This window comes from Sphaerodactylus townsendi, linkage group LG06, assembly GCF_021028975.2.
Source record: "Sphaerodactylus townsendi isolate TG3544 linkage group LG06, MPM_Stown_v2.3, whole genome shotgun sequence".
NCBI classification, from domain to species: domain Eukaryota; kingdom Metazoa; phylum Chordata; class Lepidosauria; order Squamata; family Sphaerodactylidae; genus Sphaerodactylus; species Sphaerodactylus townsendi.
This window is the reverse complement of record NC_059430.1, coordinates 86,364,270-86,390,961: the sequence shown is the minus strand read 5'-3', so window position 1 is coordinate 86,390,961 and position 26,692 is coordinate 86,364,270. Positions and strand designations below refer to the sequence as shown.

Sequence of the window (26,692 nt, the reverse complement as noted above, 5' to 3'; positions counted from 1 at the left end):
CTATCTCTGTAGTAGTCTGGCGTAGTGGCTTTCTCAGAGTGATCCAGAATTTCTGTTTTTTTTTCAAATACTATTCTATGTCGAGGTTTGGTTTATCATGTGTTCTGCTATTGCTGATTTTTCTGGCTGAAATAGTCTGCAGTGCCTTTCGTGTTTGTTCTTTGATACGATGCAATGTAGCTGCATTTGGTGGTTCCTAATAGCCAGACTTGTCCACAGCTGCATGGTATGCGGTAGACTCCTGCAGCAGCTAGAGGATCCCTCTTATCCTTTGCTGAATGTAGCATCTGTTGAATTTTCTTAGTGGGTCTGTAGATTGTTTGTAGGTTGTGCTTCTTCATCAGTTTTCCTATCCGATCAGTGGTTCCCTTGATGTATGGTAAGAACACTTTCCCTCTAGATGGCTCTTTATCTTTGTTCATGTGGCTTGTTCTTGGTCTTGCAGCCCTTCTGATTTCTGTATTAGACCAAGAACAAGCCACATGAACAAAGATAAAGAGCCATCTAGAGGGAAAGTGTTCCTACCATACATCAATAAAAATATTATTTAAAAAAAGGAAGGAACCTATATTGGGAAATAGAGCCTGACCCATGAGCAAAAGATCCTTGATCAGAGAAAACCTGTGAACCCTGCCCTCTGCCAGTTTGAGGAGAAAAAGAAATCATGACTGCCTGGGCCAAAATGGAGCCACTAGAGCACATGTTATCTCTTCCATCTGAATCCTCGAAAGGAATGTGCGTGGGGGGGGGGGGGGTTATGTAAAGGAAAGTGCCATTCCGCTGAAACTGAAAGGTATCATATTTCAAGCGCAGACCCTGGCCAGCTCGTGAGCAATAACTGGGAAACTTCTTGTTGCGGCAACAAGTCAGTTGATGGGATGCCCCCCTTTTCAGAAAGGATTGATTTAATTCCCATTTGTGATGGAAATGTAAGTCCCAGCTCAGTGCATCTGCCACTATGTTGGATTCTCAGATATGTGGATCGCTGTCAGAGATATTTTGCGATCTGCTACTAAAACCACAAGTGATGTGTCTTGGCACAGAGCCACAGAGAGACTGTGCCCCCCCGTTTGTTAATTTAAAATTTTGTTGCTTGGTTGTTGGTGAGGATAAGCATATTCTTGCCAGCCACCAGAGCAGAAAAAGAGACAAGAGCATGCCTTGCAGCTGACAGTACTCATCTTTTAGCAGATGGTGGATGGCAAAATGAACCCTTTTATTTTTCTTTCAATCCAACACGATTCACAGGTAGCACTGCATTACTAAGACTTTCAACAGCTGGTGCTCCTTCTTCCTTCTCTGTCAAGATGACATGAAGCGGGCTCTGGTGGAAGAAGTAGACTGGGCTGCTGGCAAATTTCCAGTGCCCCCACTCAACCTCCTACCCACCTTAATAGAGCAAAAGTGCTTCATCTTCCAGCCTTCTGTATTCTGCAAACTTGTCTCGCCCCAGGATCACATTCCGGGTGAAATAAACAGAGGTGGAATTCCTCCTCTTGGGAGAAATGTCACCATTAGCAATTGCAGGAACCAGAACCCACATACCCCATATTGTTCAGTTTATTTCTTATACCTCAAATGTATCATTGGAAGTAACTTTGTATTTTCCTAAAGCACTGAAATTATCTCTTCCACTGACATTACCTAATATAGTGAAAACTTTTTTTAATCTAGCCCCTAAAAATCCAGAACAGGCAATTAACCAGCAACATCTAGATGGCAAGGTTTCCGAATCAGCCACAATACCAACGTATCTGAAAGCACATGCGCATCTTACCTCTGACTTCACAGCTGGCCAATTTGATACCTCTTGCTGTTGCTGGGCTTCTGACATATGGCACTAACAATTTACAACACCCAAACTATCTCCTGCTCCTCAGCCTGTCTCAAGCTATTTATTTATAGTCAACCTTTCTCAGGGAGTCTCAAGATGTTGGGAGCTAGCTCTTTCAGAAAGCTCCTATAAGTCTGGCCCAATTGTTTGCCTGCTGCAAAGGACAACTTTGTGGCTCAGGAGAAGAGTCCTGCCTGATGTAATCATGGCATTCCCAAAGGGGTGGTGGTTTACACACACACACACACACCCCTAGGGAATGAGTAGAAGCAATAAATTTCAGTAACTGGCACATCTGATTAACTGACAATTCCCTTCCCCTATGAGTGCCAGAAAACAGCTTTAACCATATCTTAATTTCTTGACCTGAAGAAAGGTTGTGCATATTACCATCCCCTTTTGTATGCAGCATTTTATACTCGCAAACTGCATACAAAATGCTCAAACTGGTTATCTGTAAAACAGTGATTTGATTCTTTAAAAAACAGAGGCCTTAATGAGCGCTTGTTCTGAGTGGGAAAATACATGAACATTTGTAACTTGAAAGTGGTATTTCTTTAAATAGACACTGAAGGTAAAATTCTGCTGAGTTAATAAAAATCTATTGTGCAACGCAGCACTGTGCAGAAAACAATAAGGTATATGTCTGGATGTTCTTGAGGAAAAAGATGATTGATAATAGTCTGGAAGAGTAATCTCTAAGAATACTGGTATTCTTAGCTGGATAGTTTCACATGAGTGTTGGAAAGTCTGCCTTTTGTGAAAACAACAACTAAATGAAAAACTGCTGGTGACCTTCTACCGCTGTGCCATAGAGAGTGTCCTGACATACTGCAAGGTTTGCCAGTTGCACAGTGGCAGATAGGAGGGCGCTTCATAGGGTGATTACTATTGCCCAGAGAATTTTTGGATGCTCTCTCCCCTCTTTGGAAGAACTCTATAAGTCCCGTTGCTTAAAGAAAGCTCAGAACATTCTGAAAGACCCGTCTCACCCTGCATATTCTTTTTTTGAGGTATTACCATCTGGCAGACGATATAGGGTCATAAAAACAAGGACAACTAGGCTCAGAGACAGCTTCTACTCTAGAGCTGTAGCTATGCTGAACTCCATGATGTCGCATTGATGTGGCTGTGGCTGTGTAGGGATGGTTGGAAGGGGATTGTGGAATGTGTGAGGACTGCAGAAATGTGCATCGGGGGGGTTGTATTTTTGTATTTTCGTTGTGCGTGCACAATGACATTAAAGTTTATCTGCAGGAGTGAAAGGGGGGATATAAATCCAAACTCTCTCTCTAATATATGAATGGGAGACATCTCCACAGTGAATGTGAGCTGGTCAATAACACCAAAGAATTTCGATGGCACATGTGGTCTTCTGAGGTAGTTTTAGAAATGCTTTCTAAGCACATGACATGACAGAAATTTAATGAAATCTAAACACAGAACTGTTCATTATGCCGTACAGTAGGAGTATAAAGGCTTGCACACTGTAGAAGTTCATACTCTGTCAAGACAGTGTGTTAGATTCTAACGGAAGTGAAAGAAAACGAAGAGCAGAAATGCCCGCCCCCCCAAGTCCTATACTGAATCTTGTAGACAAAGGCCCCTTCTGCACCTGCAGAATAATGCACTTTCAATCAACTTTGCAGCTGGATTTTACTGTGTGAAATAGCATAATCCACTTGTAAATAATTGTGAAAGTGGATTGAAAGTGCATTATTATGCATGTGCGGAAGGGGCCTAAATGTACCCCAGCACCAGGGAGGGGTACATTGCTAAGGGTGACTTTAATAAGATTAGAGGCTGATCACTGAATTAGATTTTAACCACTGGATGTGAATCATAGGATAAGTTAAACAGGATCCGCATCACAATTAGTCAACACTATGGTGTATTTTCAAAAAGCAGATGTTAGCAACTGACACTTTCCTGGCTAAGTCTCAAGACCAACGAAGAGCAACCTGGCCTCTGTTGCCAAATCTCACTCCTTATTTCAACAGTCCTGAGTCTTCACCTTGGAGCTTACATGGATTCTACCCAGGGGCGTAATGCCCATTGGGCAAGGTGGGCAGCTGCCCAGGGCATCACCTTGTGGGGGGCATCAAAATGCAGGGTTCGTTTTGGAGTATTTTTAGTGGTTTTCCATTTTTGGCCTGCAGGGGGCGCAGTTTTTAGGCTAGTGGCACTATATTTTCAGCGTATCATCAGGAGACTGTCCTAATGCTACCCCCCAAGTTTAGTGAGGTTTGGTTCAAGGAGTCCAAAGTTATGGACTCCCAAAGGGGGTGCCCCATCCCCCATTGTTTCCAGTGGGAGCTAATAGGAGATGGGGGCTACAGTTTTGAGGGTCCATAACTTTGCACCCCCTGAACCAAACTGCACCAAACCTGGGGGGTATCATCAGGGCAGTCTCCTGATGAGACCCTGAAGGTTTTGAGACTGTGCCTTCAGAAATGTATCCCCCCCAGCCTGCAACCCCCATTGATAGCAATTCAGAAAACTCAATGCAGAACAAAGATTCTTGGGCACATTTCTGGGTGCATTTTTTGACGTATCAGCACCAAAATGTCAGGGTATCATCTGGGAACTGTCATGATGGCACCCCCCAAGTTTGGTGCAGTTTGGTTCAGGGGGTCCAAAGTTATTGGAACCTCAAAAGGGTAGCCCCCATCTCCTTAGCAAAGAATGGGGGATGGGGCTACCCTTTTGAGGGTCCATAACTTTGGACCCTCTAAACCAAACTGCACCAAACTTGGGGGGGGGTCCCATAAGGACAGTTTCCAGATGATACCCTGAAATTTTGGTGCCTATACATCCAAAAATGCGCCCCCTTCAGGAACATCCCAGAAATTTGCCCAAGAATCTTTACATTAATTTTCTATTGTTAACAAATGAGGCTAGAGACCTTCTGAAGAACTACGATCTCAAACCTGCAGAAGTCTCCTCAGCAACTGCCCTGATGATGATACCCCGGTTTGGTGCGAAGTTCCCGAAGTTCAGGAGCCAAAATGGACCCTCAAAGGCTGTAGCCCCATCTCCTGTGGCTCCCATTTGGAACAATGGGGGGGATGGAACACCTTTGGGGAGTCCATAACTTTGTGGACTCCTTGAACCAAACCTCACCAAACTTGGGGAGTAGCATAAGGACAGTCCCCTGATGATACGCTGAAATTTTGGTGCTGATATGTCTAAAAATGCACCCCCTGCAGGCACCAATGTCCTGGTGCAAAAAAAAATTTGGTCGTGGTGGAGTGGCCGCCCATGTGGGGGGGGGGGGGGAATCCAACTCAGGTTTTGCCCAGGGCTACAGTTTGCTTCGTTACGCCCCTGATTCTACCCCTATCCTTGAGTAAGTTGACAAATTGTGTTCACCTTGCCTGCTGACCAGTTCATAATGTAAAACAGCAAAAACCCTGCAATTTTTTGTATCATCTAGCTGAGAGGGTTTAAATAATCTTGAATTATGGGATATTTTGAATTTTAAAAAACTTGAGGTCTTCTAAATAATAGCACATCAAGTGGCAAATTTGTAATCATCATGGTTACATTGTTCACACATAATAACCTGTGCAGTAATCTGCAGGATCTTCTTGCTCTTCATCATCAGATCCCAAAATTTCTTCTTCAGGTTCCGGCGGTGCTGGCTCTGGCAAAGGTGGAGGTGGCGGTGGTGGTGGAGGTGGAGGTGCAGAAGGAACTTTTTGCTGAGGCTCTGGCCTACAAATGTAAAGTCATATAATCTGTTGAAAGAATGGATGTTTAAATACCTTTTTGTTTGTTTAATGACTAATTTCTTTAGGCAACTTAATTAAGTATATTCTGTTTTAGAAAAAAATGTCAGTATGGGTGGTTCAGAAAATTGTATACTTCCACATTAGAATATACTCCCAAGTGAATATGAGAAGTATCGTTCATTTTTATGTGCCACCTTTGTCAAAACCATTATTTTGTGTATTACTGAACATGGTACTTTGATACAAGAGCATTTATAGTTCATCGAATGCCAAAATGTATTTTTTTACTTTCAAACAGGTTGTGGGGGGATCAGAGCTATATAGGCACTTGGATCCAGATGGAGCATTCTACAACAAAGAAGGTTCAGCATGTTGAGTTCTGTGGTGGGGGAATATATAACCCTACTAACATCTGGGACAGACTATAGACACTAAAAATGGTTAACTAGTGGCTCAGAATTGAAGCATCTCTAACATAGTTACATTTCTAACATTTCCAAATATTAATTCAGGAATTTAAAAAACGTACAGTGTAACACAGATGGGGGGGGGAGCACTGAGGTGACTGGGGACAGTGCAGTGAAGGCAGCAGCACACCACCCCCATAGGGGCTTTGGTCAGCACAGAAAGGAGGGTGATTCAAAAACCCTCCTGCTGCGTGAACTGCCCCAGAGCCCAAACAAATCTGCAGGCTCTGGCAGAAGCATTCCTGGGTTGGAATGCTGGTGGAAGCTGACTACAGTCTGCTCCACCCATGGAATGTCCTGGCCACTCCATCCTTCGGTGCCGGCATCCACTCAGATGCCAGCATAGCTCTGCAGTGGCCTCCATTTCCAGGTTTGCCCACGGCTGAGCAGTGGGGCAGCCAGACATTAAAAGGGTTTGTTCCCTTCACTACTGTGCTTGCTCCTCGTGCTGGCAAATGCATCAACACGTTCCTCTGCCATTCCCGACAGCCATTTGGCCCCTGCCCCATCTAGATTGGGCTGCTCAGTTCAGAGGATGCTCACTATTGAAGAAAGGTGTCAACCATACAAAGCAATCATCGAAGAATAACTGGACAAGACTTCCACTAGAAACTAGTAAGACATCAAAATAAAACCTTCTGCTGAGAAAAAGACAAATAAAGCAGCACAGAGTCAAAAGGAAGAAGAAAATTAATTATTTGGGAGGAGCTGGTCTTCTGTAACAGAAAGGTTGGATCCATCCAGCTCTTTTTAGGCAGCCTTGCCCAATCCCCATCACATGCAGCCTTTGTCCAGGTAGGTTTTATGACCCCAACACACACTATTTATTAGTCAAAAGGGACTGCCTTCCTTTTGTACCAGCAGGAAAAGTTGGCTGGACTGGACTCAATCAGAAAAACAGTAACCAATTAAAATTACTTATTTGCTTTTATTTCAATTCTGTTTTTCTCCTGTGGCTCAAGCTTATTATTCCAAGTTAAAGCCATACATAATACAAAAACCTCTCCCTGTCTCCCTCTAAGAAAATACTTGTAGTTCAAATCCCACTAAATAAAAAAACTGACTTAAACCAGTTTCCAGCCTTACAACTGTTTTTTTGAGATTTAATATCCTGCCATTTCATAAAGCTTAAGGAAGTTTACAAAAAAAGGATAAAAATCTATGCACAAACTGCAAGCAAAATTTAAACACAAATAATTCAACAATTCTGCACAAAAAAAACAGGTGTCAGCAAACAATTGTATTTGGAAGGTCCTTCCTTCCAAGCAAAGATTGCCTTGCAGGCCTTCTGATAGGTTGGCAAGAGAGGGTATCCTGGAAACAGCAACAGAAAATGCTGTCAAGCAAAAAGCTGCCCTATGTGCCACCTGCTATGAGGGCACTACAGGGAAGACCTGTTGGGCCACAGTAAACAATAGTGATGTATGAATTCATATAGGGAAAGGCAGTCCTTCAAGAGACAGATATTTTGCTATTGATTTTTATAGCCCAGTTTAGGTTTTAACAACTGATAAATTTTTATCATTCATACAAAACTAGCAAATAATGCACATTCAGTCAGCAAAAGTGAAACTGAACAAACCAAAGGGTCATGACAGAAGCAAAAGAATCAACATAGACTCTAGTATAAGACATTTGTTCAATGTCGGAACTTAAATGCCAAACTCATCATCAGGGATAAAGTAATATTTAAATGCAAGATCTGTAATGAGCCTTATTTTGAAGTTGGTTTTTTTTTTTTTACCTCATTCAAAATGTTATACTCTTTCAGAAGTTTCTAAAAGATTATTTTGGATACTTTTTCTGCCCAGAAGATGTTACTACAGTTGCTTGGAGTTGCAGTTCTCAAAATTGTGAATTTATGTTTGCAGAGATAACATGCCTGTTCTTTACATATATAGAGATGAGAAAAAGACCTTGATCCTATTGTTCCTTGACAAATCAATTTACACAGAACCAATCCCTTACCTCTTAAGTGCTAAGTTTCAAGAAATTCAACCAATAGAAGACTGGAGCGGAGTAGATCTGCACAAGAAGCTAAGTGTGAGGCAGGAGAGGAAAGAATTAAAAATAAAAGTGAAACCATCTGAGTAGAATATTACACAGGTCTTGGAAACCTTCCGTGTACAGCCTGAGGTTTATCATATTATTCTCCCTTTGAAGGAGAAATAACCTATAACGGCAGCAGGCTGTAAAACATTTTTAATGAAGTTTCTCTGCCTTCAGATAAGGCAGGCAAGTGTGCAAAATGCAATCACTGCAATAAAAAAATATAAAAGTCTGATGGCTTGAATGAAACATCATGAGAAGTGCAGTTTAAGTAGAAAACCATGATTTAAATCTACTCTTACCGACTAGTGATTTAAGACGTGATTTAAATCACATTTAGCCTGCACAGAAAACTGAGGCATTTATACTTCTAAAGTTCATAAATATGGCAAGTAGTGCAGTTTTATATGCTTAATTGCAAATTATGTTTTTTATGTTGTTATAGCAATAAAATAAGTTTTAACTTGACGAGAAAGTATTTTACTTTATTCAAATGTAGCAACCCTTAAGCCATGCACTAAGGAAAAATGTAAGGATTAAAAACAGCAAAGAAGAATTTAGCCACATAAACCACACAGGCTTCCCAAATGCCACTCTTAATCTTAATTTATGGGTATTGGAAGTGGCCGAATATTTTAATAATCATTTTGAAAAAAAACCTCTCTCTGGCAAAATGGGTTTTGAACAATAAAAGAAAAGGTGCAATAATGAATCAATCACTGAAAAAGAACCATGACAAAAATGTTCTGTAGGACCACATAAAATGCCCCTTCATCTGTACTACAGATAATGCTGCTTAATTTTAATATCATCATAATATAAAGATTGGATAAAAATTCAAATTTGGCTAAGTATTTGATTCCCACATGGAGCGGAGGACATTTCTGTCTGGCATCTTGGGAGTAATAGGTCCCAATTTACAAGCATCTTAATAATTAACATTCTATCCCTTTCTACCAAAGAGGCTGAAGACCTCAAAGGAGCCATTTGTTTTGAAATCCATGGTTTTATTCCACCAGGACCAACAGCGCTCTTGAGCTGCCAATCAAGTAAGCATTGAAAGGTATTCAGCATTAAATAGACTATATTTAAAACTGTTTATGTCTTTCTAAATCAAGGTAGAAATTTCTGGAAGGTCCAGTTCCAATGCACAATTGAAGATAAAATACATGGCGATAAGGCAAGATAAGGCAAAAAAATCCTGAAGTAATTCAACTGGACCTGACAATCAGATTTAAGAGCCATATAGCCTGCAAAGTAAAATTAGCATCCTATATGCTCTCAACCATGCTGGCATAAATTTAGAACTGGGGTTAAAAAATAATTTCTTAAGTGCTAAAAATGACTGCTGAATTTTATGTTTAATGTACTGAATATGTTGGGCCAAGGTAAATTTGACCTGAAGACAATCTCTAAATAGCTAAATTAATCTAATCTGGAGACCCAGGTTTGATTCCCCATTCTGCCACTTGAGCTGTGGATCTTATCTGCTGAACCACATTAGCTTGTGCACTCCAACACATGCCAGCTGGATGATCTTGGGCTAGTCACAGTTCTTCAGAGCTCTCTCAGCCCCACTCACCTCACGGGGTGTTTTTGTGTGGGGGGGGAGAGGGAAAGGAGATTGTAAGCCCCTTTGAGTCTTCTTGCAAGAGAGAAAAGGGGGTTATAAATCCAAACTCTTCTTCTTAATTGTCTTAAGAGAGCAGCAGTGGCGTAGTGGCTAAGAGCAGGTGCACTTTGATCTGGAAGAACCGGGTTTGATTCCCAGCTCTGCTGCTTGAGTTGTGGAGTCTTATCTGGGGAATTCAGATTAGCCTATGCACTCCCACACACAACAGCTGGGTGACCTTGGGCTAGTCACAGCTTTCCGGAGCTCTCTCAGCCCCACCTACCTCACAGGGTGTTTGTTGTGAGGGGGGAAGGGCAAGGAGATTGTAAAAAACCCTTTGAGTCTCCTATAGGAGAGAAAGGGGGGATATAAATAAAAAAAATCTCTACTTGTGTTGAGTGACTGCCAATTATCCAGCAATAAAAAATATGCAACACTTCCTTATTTCCCTTTTTCCCCAAGCAAAGTTTTCCCCTGGATTTAACATTTACAGAGATTCACCATCCCACTGGTATCAATTCACAAAAATTAATCAATATTGTATTAGTTCTTATCCCCAAACCTGTTTGCACAGACATTGGGAAATTTATTTTCCCAGTTTTGCAAAAAAAATCTGAATCATCCAACCACACGCGCGCGCACCCGGGATCAGATTTTGGGGAGGTTTTAATTTACCGGGAGCCAATAAAGTCAAATATGATTCAGCTTTATTGGCGGGGGGGATTGGACATAACACTGTGCTTGGCTCAGACAAGTGCAGCATTCAGTTTTCCCCACCACTATTGCTTCCCAAGTCCTTTGGAACTTTGAAAACAGAGGCCAGTGGAGAAGGGAGGGGACAACTGAAAGTTGTGCTTGGCTCACCTGAGTCCAGAATTCAGCTAGAGTCCTCCCCACCACAGCTTCTCAAGCCTACGTGACCTTGAGAAGGCGCAGTGGGGAGAACTGAATTTTTTGTGGTTTGTAACACTCAAAAACATCAGTAAAAAGCTGAATAAAGTCAATGGGTATGTCAGCTTTATTCAGCTTTACCAAGCAATTTCCAAGTTTTTAAAACCTGAAATATTCCGATAAAAATTATCAGGGCTCATCTGTCCCCCAAACCTTTGCTTCCCTTTCCCTGTGCTTATTTCCAGTCAGTACAAAAAATATAAACCAGTACTACAGAAATATTTTAAAAAACACAAAACATTTGTGGGATTTACACAATTTAAAAATTACTTTTTCCTGTATACCTCTGTCAAGAGATGGTCACTCTTGTTTAAATCAGACTGGCAGTTTAATTATCAGCATCTGACTAGGTCATAAATTTAGAGCAATATCCTGCTTCCTGATGTATCACCCAAGTGTAAAGAATAACAGGGGAGGAGGTTCCTAAGAAACGTTTTCCATTCCCAAAATGAAAAGCTAGCATCGCACCATACATGTCAAAGGAATCAGACTTAATTGTTCTCAGCAATGTCAGAGGGAAGGGAGGAGTCTTGCTCCTCTTTGAAAATCTTATTTTGGAACACATTGTTGATTGGCTTATATTGATTAGAGGATCAGTGGTCCAGTTTCTCTATAATTATCTGATAACAAGGGAGAAGTAACAATGTGTGAGCCCTGACACCAGAGGCGTAGCAAGGGGGAAAAGCGGCTGGTGCACTGGTGTGTCCTCCGCCCCCATCCCACCCTGGAATGCCCCCGCCACAAGGGCACGTGCCCAGTACATCGCCCCCCCCGCCCCCTTGGAGCTACTGCCTGACACCATTAGGAATAGCAATGGGTCTGAGACAATCTTGTAACATCTCATACATGATTATTTCACTTAATACAATTTGCCTGCCTTTATGTCTGTAAGTGTGTGTTAGGAAGTTACATTTTGTTATTTTAATGCAATGTTTGTCTTTATATTCAAGTCTGAACCTTATCTATGAGCCTTTTAATAAAGCCTGTTCCTTTTTAATGGTGTGTTCTACTGCATGTGTAAGAGTCCAAACCCAGCCTTAGTCAAGTTACCAAAAGAAGGATTTATTCCCGGGTCCCTGGAACAGAACAGGTTAATTAAATCACCCTGGTAGGTTGGAAAACCTGGTTTCTTGATATCATTTAAAAATTATGTTTTCTTGTATACATCATTTCTACTGCCTCCTTTATCTTTGTTGTGTGGCTGGGTTCTGCAGTGAATAATCTTGTGCTATACACGTGGCGTTAGCATCCTTCAGGAAGGATGAGAAAGAAAATGTATACTGTAGCTAAGCAGACATAGCATAGTTTGCTATACTATAGTACAGTTGATTTTCCAGGCTGTGTGGCCATGGTCAGGTATTTTTTGATCCTAAAATTTTGCCCGCATCTATGGCTGGCATCTTCAGAGGCATGTCACAGAAAGGCTGTGCAACAAAGAGAAACACATCACACCATGACATGCCTTTGGTGATATCTGCCATAGATGGAGTCGAAACATTAGGAGCAACAACTACCAGATGGTGCCACACAGCCCAGAAAATCCACAAAAGCCAGTTCATGGTACCTTCACCACTGTATATAATCCTCTTAAAATGGGGAGAAGTTGTATTATGGTTTTGCTTTTGAAGTCATACAACAGAATTTCAAAATGTTCTCCAAGTAAAACTGCTTTTTCACTGACACTGCTAATTTCATTCATGAGTTTTGATTAACTGTTTTCTATAGCTAGCTTTAAGGTAATTTTGGTTTTGAAATTAATTCAGTTAGATAAAAATATGAAAGGATGGGACAGTGCATGGTATGGTAAGGACAGAATTCTAGAGAATATTTTCAGATTTCTGGTTTGCCAAGGTAATTCCACTAACACATTTCATACATAGTGTTAGCAGCCTAGTCAAATATGTTAATTTGGGGAACTTTAAAAATTATGCCAGCTTTCCACGAGACAGTAAACATTTCAAGCAACGATTAAACCACTGTTAAACAGCAATATGTGCAAACTGAGTTTAATTTTTGAGATACAGCATACAGTAAGGGCCTCCAACCTTTTTGAGCCTACAGACATATTTAGAATTCTGACAGGACGAGGTAGATGCAGCAACAAAATGGCTGCCACAAAATGTCTCAGAAGGCAGAGCCAGTCACAAATGATTTCTACAGCTTAACACAGTACAGATCTTTGTGCTATGGTGGCAGCCACCAAAGAGCCAATCAAATCTCCAGTAGTCAGTCAGAAGTATTGATAGGTAAAAGTCGTACCTGGCCCCACCCACTTCCTAAAAACACCTGATGGACACCAGAAAAGGTGTCAGCAGACACCATGACACCCATGGGCACCATGATGGAGACCCCTGGCTTCCAGGTTTTCTCCCATAGTGAAACTAGACTTTAGAATCATTTATATTCTCTATACAATGTTCATGGTGTTTTTTTCTATTCTGTGGGACAAAAACATGTTACATTATCTGAAATCATTACAACTAAATTGGTGGCTGAGTAATTTATCATTCAAGATCTAAAATACTAGCTTAAACAGAACATTTATCTGGAAGCTTGCCTGCTAAAACATACTTAGAGCAATTTTTTCATTCACTTAGAGTTGTCTTTGGCAGTTGCTGATAGGAATAGAAATCCGAGCAAGTTTCCATAGCAACAGTGAAGTATACCAAGTGACACGACTACAGTACTGCTATATGGAAATACTATTACTCGTATTTATGCACACAAAGAAGATTTAGAACTTCCCCTTGAAGTTTAAAATGCATAAAAATCAGGTAGCAGAAAAGAATGTGCCATATGTGGCATAATGAATTTATTTTCATTTGAATATTGAATGGTTTTACAGTGTCACACAATATGGATAAGATAGAAACCTTCAGTTATAGGTTTGCTGGGAAAAATGATAAAGCAACTTTCCCTTATAACAGCATTTCTATGAATGAAAGTATACCATTTAGAAAGTAACCAGATTAGTTTCTACTTAAGCTAAGATTTATTGTCCATTCTGGTTGACATTTCACTATTAACAAGGTGCTGCCACATTAATCTTTACATTCACAGTTAAGGATTTGCCCACAAGTTCTAAAGTTTTAATATGTTCTACTACTGATTTGTTTTCTATTAATTTCAATTGCTTACTTCCAACAAAATGTACACAAGAATTTTATCCTGCTTCCCAAACTGTCTGCTTCAATCAGTTGTGGGAGATGCACGGGGAGTGCACAGGACTGCCTGGCATGGAGAAAAATCTCGATGGACAAATTGTCACCAATCTTGCCTGAGAGAGCAGACTACAGACTTTTGCTGTCCCTTGTCACGGAAGATGAGCAGAGGCATTTACTGGTACATTTTTGCTCTGCCTTTGCGTTGGTGTAAGGGGAGGATCTATGCTAGGTCAATCAGCTATCGCTGTTCCCCATCCTTCACCCTACTGGTGAAACCACTGCTCCTGGGAGCCATCCCTTCCCACCTTATCCCTCAAGCAGAAATGCACGGGAAAGAGTAGCAACAGAACCACAGGAGCACCCTGATGACTGGGGTGGGCAATGACAGTGAAGACTAGAAGAATGAGGGGTGGAAGTGACAGAGAAGGGGTAAAAGGGAGGAGAGAGGGTAGGAGATAGAAAGTGTGAAGGGAGAGGAAGTAAAGGGATGGAATTCCCTTGAAGGTTTTTACTTTACAGTGAAGTCAAACAAATATGAAAATACTTAAAACCAGTGATTGGAGCTGTGAACAGACAAACTTAAAAAAGAATACACTAGGGGTTTAAAAAACCCAAAATGATCAAAGGCATGCCTGTAGCTTTAAAAAACAGAAGCTTGCAATGGACGTTGTAAGCAACCATGGCATTCTAGACTTGATTTTTGTCAGTTAAAGCCAGAGAGGGGAGGGGGGACAGGAACTTTTTCTGTACTGTTTTCACCTTTTCACAACAACTCATCCAAGCCAGGCCTGGCAGCAACAATTGGGTGACTTGATACCACATGACTGCATGAATCATCTGGGCCTGGCTGCTTGATACTGTCTCAAAAGTTGACATCCTATCACAGTCAGTGAGATGTAGTACTTAAAAGAGTTTCACAGTAGACTCTAGAGGATCCAGCTTTAACCGCCCTGAGTCTGAAAGATATAGAAATGTAATAATAATAAAATCACCAGTCTGCCATGGAAGCTCACTAGGTGATATTGTGCCCATCATTTGCCTAGCCTACCTCACATTGTTTCTGTGAGGATAAAAAAGAGGAGAGGAGAAAAATGTAAACTGTTTGGTCCCCACTATGGAGGGTGCTTTTTAAATGGAACACATGTAAATTAAATAACAAAGGAGGATGAAGATGGTTAAAGCATGCAAAAGACAGGCTGGTGAATAGCTGAGAAGAAGAGAATAAGGCGAGCAATGGGAAAAAGATATAGGGGTTGCCAGAAGGGAAGGGGGAAGAATGTTGGAAGAGGGATACAGAGGAATGTGATGTGCTCACCCATAAAACTGCGAAATAATTAAAATAATTAAAACAAAGAAAATAGCAAAGAAGCATGAAACACTATAAAATATTCTATTGTGAGGCCTTTATCAGATTTCCAGTTTGTTGCGATTATGACTCTTGCAGCAGTTATTAAGTGCCAACACAGTTCATTCAGTTTCTTAGGAAGCTTTTCTGGTAGTATGCCCAACAGCATTGTTCTTGCAGTGAGAGGAAATTTAAATTTGATTATCTCCTGTAACCTCTTATGTGTTATTACTTTTGTCTTCTTGATGTTCAGCTGTAATCCTGCTTTGGAATTTTCTACCTTAACTGTCACCAGTAGTTGTTCCCAGTCTTCGCTATTTTCTGCACGTATTGTAATATCATCTGCATATCTCAAATTGTTAATATTCCTTCCACCCTAATTTTCACTTCACTTTTACCTAAATCTAATTTAGCTTTTCTTATGATATATTCTGCTTACAGGTTGAAGAAAAGGGGCGATAAAATACATCATTGTCTAACACACTGGTATTATTCTGTTTCTCCACATTCTGTCCTAACAGTATCCCTCTTGTCCACAGTACTGGTAGCACAGAGTACAAAATACAGGTTGAGCACCAAAAAATCAGATGCAGTTGCACACCCATTTCTTTTAAAACTTGTAATATAAGCTATGCCTATAGCTTTACAATAAAATCAATGCCTATGGCAGTGGTGGCAAACCTATGGCACTCCAGATGTTCATGGGCTACAATTCCCATCAGCCCCTGCCAGTATGGCCAAGTGGCCATGATAAAGCAGGGGCTGATGGGAATTGTAGTTCATGAACAACTGGAGTGCCATAGGTTCGCCAACAGGGGCCTATGGCATTAAGAAACAAATTTCCTTGGTAGTTGCTGCTAGACAACCAGAACAGTATCAATTTTTTACTGTAAAAAGCAGGGTAAGGAGGTAGAGACTTTTCCAGGTCTCTCTGGGCCTTTGAGGGAGGACTCACCTGGACTAGGTCCACCAGTCCCCACCAAGAAACTTGCCACCACATGAGGTGCATCATTCACTCAAGTCCTACTGCTCAATAGCAACCAACTTACAAAAGCCAGTGTGATGTATTGATTAGTTTCAGCCTAGGATCTGGGAAACCCCAGTTCAAATCCCTACTCTTCCATGAAAGCTCACTGAGTCATCTTGGGCCAATCACACACAGAATCCTAATCTACCTCACTGGTGTGTTGTGAAGATGAAATGGAGGAGGATTATAAAAGCTTTGGGTCCCCATTATGGTGAAAGGTAGGGCATAAATGAAGCAAATAATGAATCAATATAGCTAAAAGTGAGATAGATAAAAAGTAAGTTATCTGATGGGTGGATAGGAAGGAGATTCAGCTAATCAATGAGAAGGTGAGGTCTGTAGATTCATTTTGCAAAGTCTACCAGAGTAAAAGTCTACCAAACTGTCAAAGTACCCCCCAAAACCCATGGTATGGTTCCAATTTGTGAATGACACTTTTACAATTTGGAAGCATGGTGAAGAAGAATTGAAGAAAATTCTGGACCACCTTAACAGTATTCAACCAAACATTCAATTCACCATGGAAAAAGAAAAAGAGGGGAAACTGCCTTTTCTGTATATCATGGTCATCTGCAAAACAAACCAACAATAGAGCCGCACATTCTATAGAAAACTCACTGATACAAATCGATATTTACACAACTACTTCAATCACCACCCAGAAGAAAAAAGGGGCATAATGAAAACTGTGACAATGCAAAGTGAATCTGCAAACCTCAACTTCTCACTGATGAACTAAATCACCCAGACAGGGCTCCGCAAGGAAATGGCTACTCCACAACAAAAATCAGAGGAGCTATAAAACCGAGAAAAAAGTTCAGGATTGAGGGAAAACAGCCCCCACAGGGAAGGTATTTCTACTATACATCAAGGAAATTTCTAATCAAATGGAAAAATTGATGGAAAAACATAACCTGATGGAAAAACTGATTGAAAAACAGTCTTCAATCCCACCAGGAAAAAAAAGTTAGTCAATAAAGGACAAGAGAGACCCCTCCCCCTTGACTGCAGGACACGATGGCATACCATGCAGCTATTGACAAGTAAATACACATAAGGACTACAAAACACAGCATTCTGACAAGAATTAAAGAACATGAAAGGGACTGCTGAGTGATACAATCTAAGAAATCATCCACAGCTGAACATTTTCTCCTGTAAGGAATCTCAAAGCAGCTAAACTCTTTCCCTTCCTCTCCCCACAACAAATAGAGTTCTGAGAGAACTGTGAGTAGGCCAAGGTCACCCAGCAGACTTCATGTGGGGAAACAAATCCAGTTCACCAGATAAGAGTCAGTCACTCATATGGGGGAATGGGGAATGAAACCCTGTTCTCTGGATTGGAGTCACCACTCTTAACTATAACACCTCCCCCCCGCCAAAAAAAAGGGCAGTTTCAACAAAAAGGAAGAGAGTCTGAAAATCAACAGCACTGGCACTAAAAAACACCAAAACCATAACCCAGAGACATTCAAATGCAATTGCAAATGAACTCCACCCGGACACATGCTCAACTGCAACTGCAACTCTACCCAGACACATCCAGATGTGCCTCAAATACACACACATTCGTGAAGACAAAACATGTATCTCACCACACAATAACTCCATGCTGTGCCACAGAGAGGAACACATCTTACCGTGACATGCCTCTGAAAATGCCAGTCATAAATGCAGGGAAAATGTTAGGAGCAAGAATTACCAGACCACAGCCACACAGCCCTGAAAACCCACACCAGTCAAAGTGATGACATTTGACGAGCCAATCTGACTTGAAGGTACATTCCTTTTCTGACCGAAATAGGCAATCAAAACAGGCCAGAACAAAACCGACCAACTGAGTCACTGCCTAAGAACATTTTATTGGGCACAGTCCTTTACTATGTAACATCCTGACTCTAGCTTTGAAGGCCCTGAGGTAACAAAACTTGCCAGAGGACAGGCAGAGTCAGCAGTAATTAAACCAACATTCCTGTCCACAAGCATTAATAAATAAATGTTAAACGTACAGGCAGTGCACTGGTGATTTAGCTTTCTGTGATTTAGACTGAAACAAAACAACATCAATTTGACATGTTATGAATTGTAGCCAATTTTGTATTTTAAAAAGCACTTCAGTATGTAATCATAATTAGTGTACAGTGTAGTATGTTCATGTGAGTTACAAGATGTAAACTCTTACTAGGACATACCAAAGTTCAAAACGGTCCATTGGTTCACGCACCGTGAAGTGGCCTTCTCTTGTAGGCTGGAGGGCATCTTGGAGGGTGGTTTTCCATCCCATTTCAGGGAGGCAGGAAACAGAATTTCATCACTTTCTGTCAAGGTTGGTCCCTCTTTCTAGCCAGTATTCATCTGACTGAGTAGTAGAAACAGAAATATAAAGGAAGCGCAAGAGTCTCACACAGAGGAAAAACTACCTAACTTGATATAACAGGAAGGCATCTAGCCTTAACTACAACAATATGAACAAGGGCCTAAACACTGGCCTACTGGAACTTATTGTTAGGACTGTCAGTCCTTTAGTCAGGAAAATAAAAGGAGGGACGGCTGAATGGAACACGTTGTATTGGCTAATGACGCACAGGAGCGTTCTTTTGGATGAGAGGGACGAGGACAAAAGGATGGTAAGATTATGTCCTGTTGAAGATGGAATGAGGATGCGGCCTTAGGCCTGAAGATAGGGTCTGTACGGAGTACAACCTTGTCATCATGGAAAATTCAGAGGTTCGGGTCAATGGAAAGGGCACGAAGCTCTGAGACTCTCCTTGCAGAAGTAATGGCAATAAGGAAGAGGGTCTTCATTCTGAGCCATCTGAGGTGGATAGTCTGGATGGGCTCGAAGGGAGACTTCGTGAGGGCTGAAAGGACCGTATGTAGTCTCCAAGAAGGAAAGCGGTGACAAACCGGGGCTTGAGACTGTTGAACACCTTTCAAAAATCTGATGACATCAGGGTGTTGCGTGGCCAACGTTGCGTTGTGCCAAACGGTAGAGAGGGTGGCCCCCTGTCTTCTTAGGGTATTACTTCTAAGTCCGGACTGGAACCCTTCTTGAAGGAAATCCAAAACGGAAGACAGAGGCGGAGATTCAGGATCGATGTTTTTGAATCTGGCCCAACTGATGAACTTTTTCCATGTGTAGTCATAGAGTGCTTGGTCGTCTGGAAGCCAGAATAGTGTTGGTCACCTCACTGGAGTAGCCCTTGTTGGTAAGTTTGTTCCGTTCAACAGCCAGGCAGTCAGGCAGAACCAGCCTGGGTTGGGGTGTGTCAGAGGAACTTGTAGGAGAGGATCCGGGAACACCGGAATTTGGTATGTAGTACATACTGACAATTCCTGGATTATTGAAAACCAGGGTCTTCGGGGTCAGAAGGGTGCCACTAAGATCACTTGGGCCTTTTCCGCTGTGATCTTCCTGAGAAGCTTTGGAATTAGAGGAATCAGTGGGAAGGCGTAGAGCAGGCCTGGAGGCCATTGACTCGACAGGGCATCCACTGCCATGGCCCTGTAATGATAGTACCTGGACATGAATTGAGGGACTTGTGTGTTTAGATTCATGGCTAATAGGTCTACGATCGGACTTCCGAAACGGTGGGAGATAGTTAGGAATACCTTCCTGTTCAGAGACCATTCCGCTGGAGAGATGGTTTGTCGGCTTAGCCAGTCTACATTCAAATTCAGGGATCCTTTGATGTGTTCGGCTTTTATGCTCTGAACATTGAGTTCCGCCCAAATTAAGATCTGAGAGGCCTCCTTGAGTAGACATGAGGATCTGGATCTGATTGTTTATATATGATTTGGCCGCTACGTTGTCCGTGCCAGGACATGATGGCCGGAGATGGACAGGTGGAATGCTTGGAGTGCCAGAAAGATCGCTTTTACCTCCAGCACATTGATGGGAAGTTGGGACAATTGGTTGTTCCATTTCCCTTGTGCATATTGTTGGTTGAGACTGGCTCCCCAGCCCTTCAGACTGGCGTTTGTGAAGATCTGTTGTTGGGAGAGATAGAGGTATTGTTTCCCCTGATTCAGGTTCTGTTTGTGTAGCCACCATTGAAGTTGATCTTTCAGGGAACGAGAAAGCAGAATGGGACGGTCCCTTTTGAGAAGTATGTCCTGTTGGAAAGGACGCAGTGCCCATTGCAATGTTTGAGCATGGAACCTTGCCCACTGTACCAGATCCATGGCTGCTATCATGATGCCAAGGAGTTTCAGGAGCAGTAGGAAAGACGCTGATCTGGCTCTCATCAGGGGGGTGACCATTTTTTGGATCTTGAGTATCTTCTCCTCTGGCAAGAAGAAAGCGTTTTTTGTTGGAATCGATGATGGCCCCCAGGTGAAGAATCCATTGGCTCGGGATCAACGTGCTCTTTTCCCAATTGACCAGAAAACCATGGTTCTGAAGGGTTTGGATGACTTTGCTTAAGTCCTGGGAGGCCTTTTGTTTGTTTTTGGAACGAATCAAGAGGTCGTCCAAATATGGGTGTATGTGGATTCCCTGCTGTTGAAGGAGTGTGATTGGAGCTAGTAGTGTCTTGGAGAACACACAGGGGGCCGAGGAGAGGCCAAACGGGAGAGCTCTGAACTGGTAGTGTTTGTTGTCTACGGCGAACCTCAGGAATCTCCTGTGAGCGGGCCTGATGGGGACATGGAGACAGGCTTCGGCAAGATCTAACAATACCATGTAATCCCCTGGTCTGAGGTCTTCCGAGATGGTTCGGAGAGACTCCATCTTGAACCTCCGAGTCTTGAGAAATTTGTTGACCGTTCTGAGGTTGAGGATGGCCCTCCAATCCCCGGACTTCTTGGGCACCGTGAAGAAGTGCAAGTAGTGATCTGAGCAGATCTCCCCCATGGTTACTTGCTCTATGGCCCTGATGGAGAGGAGATGTTCCATGGCCTTCAGGGTTCTGGTTGCCTTGTCTTTGTTCTTGCTGAGCAGTGAGGGTAGGAATCAGGTAAGTGGGAAGGATAGAAACTCTATTGCATAGCCTCGGGAGATCGTTTCCTTTGTCCAGGAATCCGTGTGATCATAGCCCCATGCCTGTTGAAAGAGAAGAAGATGACCTCCCACCGGGACAGAGTCAGGATTTTGGGTTTCCCTCTGATCCTGAGGACTTGTCGAATCTAGGTCTGAAGTTTCCTCTCCTACGAAAGGAGCCAGATCCTCTGTTGGACCAGGAGTTGTTCCTGGAGTCCCTACTATGCCAGGGTGAAGTTTTACCATCTCTTGGGGTTCTTGTTAACACCCTGTGAGAGCGAAAAGGAGTTTTGGGCCAGGACTTGTTGCCGTCAGAACGAAGGAATTTTGGAAGGGCCTTCTTTTTGTCTTTAGTCTCTACAAGTATGGGCTCCAATTCCTCACCAAAGAGCGTCTTCCCTTGGAAGGAGTAACTAGTGAGAAGTGTCTTGGAGTGGGTGTCCGCTTGCCAAGGTCTAATCCATGAACTGTGACGGGCCACCAAGGAAGAGGCTATAGCACGTGATGACAGGACCATGGCATCCAAGGTGGCGTCCGCCATGAAGGCAGCCCCGTCTTGATGCGGTCCAGTCCCTCCCTAACCGCAACCAGTTCTAGAGGTAAGAGTTCGAGGGCCCAGTTGGCCCAAGCCAGAAATGCCCTAGCCACGGTGGAAGCAGGTGCTAGGGTCTTGATTGCGTTGGCCATGGATTCATGGGATCGTCTGATCATGTTGTCTGTTCTCTTATCAAGGGGATCTTTGATATTACCTTCCCCTTCTTTGACCAGAAGGCCAGTTGACTGTGTGGCTACCACCAGGGCTTCCACTGAGGGGACCTGGAGAATGGAATCTACGTACTCAGGAACCAGGTAGCGTTTTTTGACTGAGGACAAACTGTGTTTATTGGCCGCGGGAGCCTCCCACTCTTTTGTGATCCTCTTAATGAAGAATTTGGGGATGGGGAAGATGAGGCGGGGATCTTCCTCCTGTGGGAAGTACTGTTTGCACCCCTTGGGGCAGCCTTTGATGGAAACCGAGGCAGAACTAGAATCTGGGTTCTGGGCGTCTTCTGCATCTTGCAAGTCCAGAGCGGAAGTGGTTTTGGCGATGAGGAATGCCAGTTCCTCATCCTTGAAGCATTTATAAGAATTATCTGGAATGGTAGGCACTTCCTCAGAGTAAGAGAAGTGAGACACTGGTTGGTCATCTTCCTCTGCACTCTCCCTCTCACCTCCGGGACAACGGAGTGGGTCTTGGGAGGGGTTTCCAGGATGGTCCCTGTTTTCCCCATGGTCTGAGACTGGAACTTTAGGGTAACCCCTAGCATTTCCAGATGGAGAGGGGGGCGGGTCCTGATATGGAGACCTAGGGTAGCCCCTAGTCTGTTCCCGGTTGGAGGTTCCTGGACCCTGCGATGGGGAGCTAGGGTAACCCCTAGACCCAAACGCACTATGTTGAACTGCCCCTGTAGGTTGCAGACTTGAAGAATTATGCCTCTCTTGTGGTCTTTGGAATTGCTGCAGTTTGTCTTCAATGGCCTTATTTAAGAAGGAGGCAACGTCTGCTGGGGAGAGGGACTGCCAATTAAAAGGGGACTCCGCATTAACCATCTCAGCCCCTCCTTCCAGTTCGCAAAAATCTCCCCCCTCGCGGCTACACTCTTGCCTGGCCTCTTCTGTCTGAAGTGAGGAAGAGTTCTGAGTTCCACGTGTGCGCGGTTCGTCTCCACCTTCTCCGCGATCTGACGATGGTGCGGGAGAAAACCTCTGTCTCCCGGAGGACGAGGTCGGGGTGAGAGGGGTCTCCTGTGAGCCTCTGCCTGAAGAAAGGGAAACGGGCGATGCGCTCAGCGGCCGCTTGGAGCATGGCTCTTCTCCGCGAGCCGCTACGCGACCGGGGAGGGGAGCAGCTTTTGGCTGTTTCGCAGGAATGCTGGCGCTGGCTGAGGAAGGCGATCCCGCCCACTTGGAAAGGCTTGGAGTTGCCTCTGTAGAGGCGGCTGTAGAAAGCCTTTTCTTGGAAGCCCTGGTGGCTTCAGCGGCCGAACGGTGGAAGGTTCCCCTAGGGGAAGAGAAGCGTTGGTTGGCCATTTTGGGGGAAGTTTTGGCGGGAATCTGAGAGAGGGGGGAAGGGAGGAGAAGAAAGGGAATTAGCTCACCTACCCTTGCCTCAGCTCTCTCTAGGATAGGTGAAGGATAGACAAAGAGAGGATAAGGTAGAATAACAGACAGGAGGACAAAGTAAGCAAAAAGATCTTAAGGACAGAATTCAGGTACCGCAGGACCAAGAATCCCATGCACTCCCTGACGAGGCAGGAAAAAATACTGGCTAGAAGGCAGGACCAACCTTGACAGGAAGTGATGAAATTCTGTTTCCTGCCTCCCTGAAATGGGGTGGAAACCACCCTCCAAGATGCCCTACACCTCCAAGAGAAAGGCCTGACTTCACCTGCTTAAGCATTCTTAATCTTCAGCATAACTACATATCAATAAGCAATCTATTTTAATTTTTGCTCTCACCCAAAAGCAAGTTTATATCACAAACAAAAAAATGATATCCAAGAAGACAAAGTTCTCCAAAATAGGGAAAAAATGTTGTATATTTTTAAGCCTTCACTTTTCAGTAACCATTAAAAACACATTCAAAAAAGAAAACCTTAAAAAAATCTGCATATGATGATTTTCTTGAGGATGTATATTACACTTCAAAAATGTTCCCCCAATAGCTCCAACACTAGATTCTAGAGCTGAGTTTTTCCTGTTCATTTAAAATGCTATGTAGATTATTACATTATATGAAAAGTAGAAGAGCGATATATATTCCAGTACTTACACAGAATCAAATTACTTCAAGATTTCACTCCTAAACAGTGGAATGAAATAAAGGAAGAAGGAACTATAATGAAAATTAAGTGCAAATATTTTGCAAATTTCCTAATTCTCTTCTGCCTGGAGGTAGCGGTTGATGTAGTCTCTTCCCAGAGTCAAAGGAGTTTTACTCCCCCTTTTTTTCTTTCAAGTTTACTTCCCAATTTTCAGGGAGATGATCGAAGTGTGATTTACAGTGAAATCCTATGTGAAGTAATTCCAGTTTTAACCAACTGATTTAAATGAGCATAGACTGAAGTAACTCTGCATAGGATTGCTGTTGGCACATTAATTGTAATGAGCTGACTTAGCCTTCTGTGCTGAGGCAACAAGAAATCAAAGCAGGTGGTTTCAACATAAGGACGTAAAAACTACGGCCTAGTGATGGTGTTACTGAACATGACAGTCAGAGAGATAGTGTCATGACTGCCACTTTAAGTTGGCAAAGTCTATCCAAGTCCATTATGCCAAGACGCCAAAGGGGAGTTCTGTATGTGAGCTGTAGGGCACAATCAAGTCAAGTTAAGCACTTTCAAACAATGAGAAGAAAAATCAATGATGCTTCAATCATGTGCCCAAAACCTTTTGAGTATCATGGCTGAAAATTTAGCCACTTAATTTTGATCCCCCCCCCCTATAATTATAGTTATCACCAGTTCAGATTTATTTGCTAAGTAAAAGCACAACTCAGACTGCATGGACTATGAAACTCAGAAGATTCCAGGATTCATCACTACCAACTTTAGATAGTCTACATGACAAAGATGTTCACTTATGCTAGTAAAGTTACATTTTTCTAAGGTTATAGGTTTTTTGAAAAAATTAGATGCTAGACTTACCTACTAACGAATTATTTCTTTACTGTGACCAGTGATCAGGAATAAAATTAGTAGATGAAGTTTTATATAAATTAGTAGATGAAGTTTTATATAAATCAAACACAAATTATGCTTTAACTTATAGAAGCTATATTGTAGACAAGAGTCAAAATATATTTATTATACAGTGCACACAAAAACACAAGTTGCAAGTTTCAGGCCCCACCTTTAACAATCAGTGGAAATTATTGTACATATTCCAAACACTGTTGATGATACAATTCTGTTGTGTTATAATTTAAAGCACCTGAGCATCCCGCTCTTTTTTTTAAAAAAAAAGTTTTGAGCCCTATAAGTTCACATATGTTGGAATGACCACTGGAACTGTTAAAATATGCATTAGCGAACACAAGAGATATATTAAGCAGATAAAATTGAATGTCCATTAGCTCAGAACTTTCTCACTTCCGGACATACTGAGAAGTAGCTACCATTTTGGGTGGTGGGGAACTTACAGCAAGATCTTCCATAGGACGTCTACAGAAAAGAGAAGTATTTTGAATTTACCATGTACATCTCAAGGCCTGAATAAGTTAGCAGATTGGGGATGGGCTTATGACTTTTGATTAGCGATGTAAAAAAGATTTTTCTTCTCTTCTCCCTGTCACCTTTTTCTGCAAGATGTATCACTTGGGAAGTACTGCATCATCCTTTCACTCAGTATACTAGCTTCCAAATTAGAGGTTAGTGCCATTACACTTTACCAATTGTTGATGTCACACATCTGGAAACACAGATAATTATATACTTGACTTAAAAAAATTAAATCAATCTCCCTGTCCTATACTAGGTAACCATGACCCTCCAAACTAAATACTTCCAAATGTGCAAGACTATTACCTTAACAAGAATAAACAATGCTAAGTTAGGATTCTAGAAAATTTGCCCATGCTGAGACGTATAACAGCACTTGACGGAACAAACCCTACTGTCTCATTCCACAAATGGCTATTTGTTATGCATAATATACCACTGGAAAGGTTATGCTCACTGAAAATATAGCAGTAATACTATGTCATAATGCAAACTTACTAGCATATTATTTCTATTTAACACGTACATTTCAGTAAAGGGGAAATTGATATTATAAAGAGAAGCAAGTGGTACAGAAAGGAAAATACCATCATAGCAACGTGATTTCTTTTACTGTATCGAGATTAAAAAATAAATCAATAGAAAGTCCTTTTCTATTTGTTAGTTTATTCATTGATAATGGTGTGAAAATAATATCACAAGGAATGAGTTCTCCCTTCCCCTTCTGTCCTAATGCCAACATTTCCACATTTCACGTGCAAGATGTCCATCTGAAGGAATTTTAAAAAACCCATTGGCTTATATACCACCATACAACTTTACATGTAGCTTCCACAAAGCAGCTTTCAAAAAACTGTGCTAAGCTACTTAGCATTTAGTCACAGACAATCTGTCAGTCAATGCAATAAAAACAAGAAGAAACACAGAAGTACTGAATTTTTCAAAATCACAAATCTTGAACAAACTCACCCAAGTGCCTGAAAGAAAAGAGTGGTTTTCACCCACCTCTGAAATAAAGTCACAGGACAGGTGAATGTAATGAGAAAAAGAATCCCAGGGTGTCAGGCAGATCAATTAAAATAAATCTACTTTTAGCAGATACCATCTTGAACAGGTGCAAGACTGATATCTTGAACAGAAACTCATCTGCAGAGAGTTCATGTGACAGTTGATGTTACCTTAAATACCTGGACCCAAACTTTTATACTTTTTGCAACCCTTATTTTTGAAAATTTCCAACAATATGGTAGATTGGACCCTACTCTGGAA

General features: G+C 42.2%; 1 protein-coding gene across 9 annotated transcripts in view; it reads right to left on the bottom strand.

Moving 5' to 3' along the window:
* The window catches only part of SRPK2 (SRSF protein kinase 2), a 185,931-nt gene that overhangs the window by 65,393 nt on the left and 93,846 nt on the right, over positions 1 to 26,692 (bottom strand). For 8 of the 9 annotated variants that reach the window (XM_048502382.1, XM_048502387.1, XM_048502388.1 and 5 more), the window contains one exon: positions 5,400 to 5,551. In XM_048502382.1, the coding sequence (XP_048358339.1) occupies positions 5,400 to 5,551 (152 nt within the window). Of the gene's footprint in view, positions 1 to 5,399; positions 5,552 to 25,497; positions 25,599 to 26,692 lie in introns of those variants that run through there. The other variant, XM_048502384.1, reaches the window with a different exon arrangement.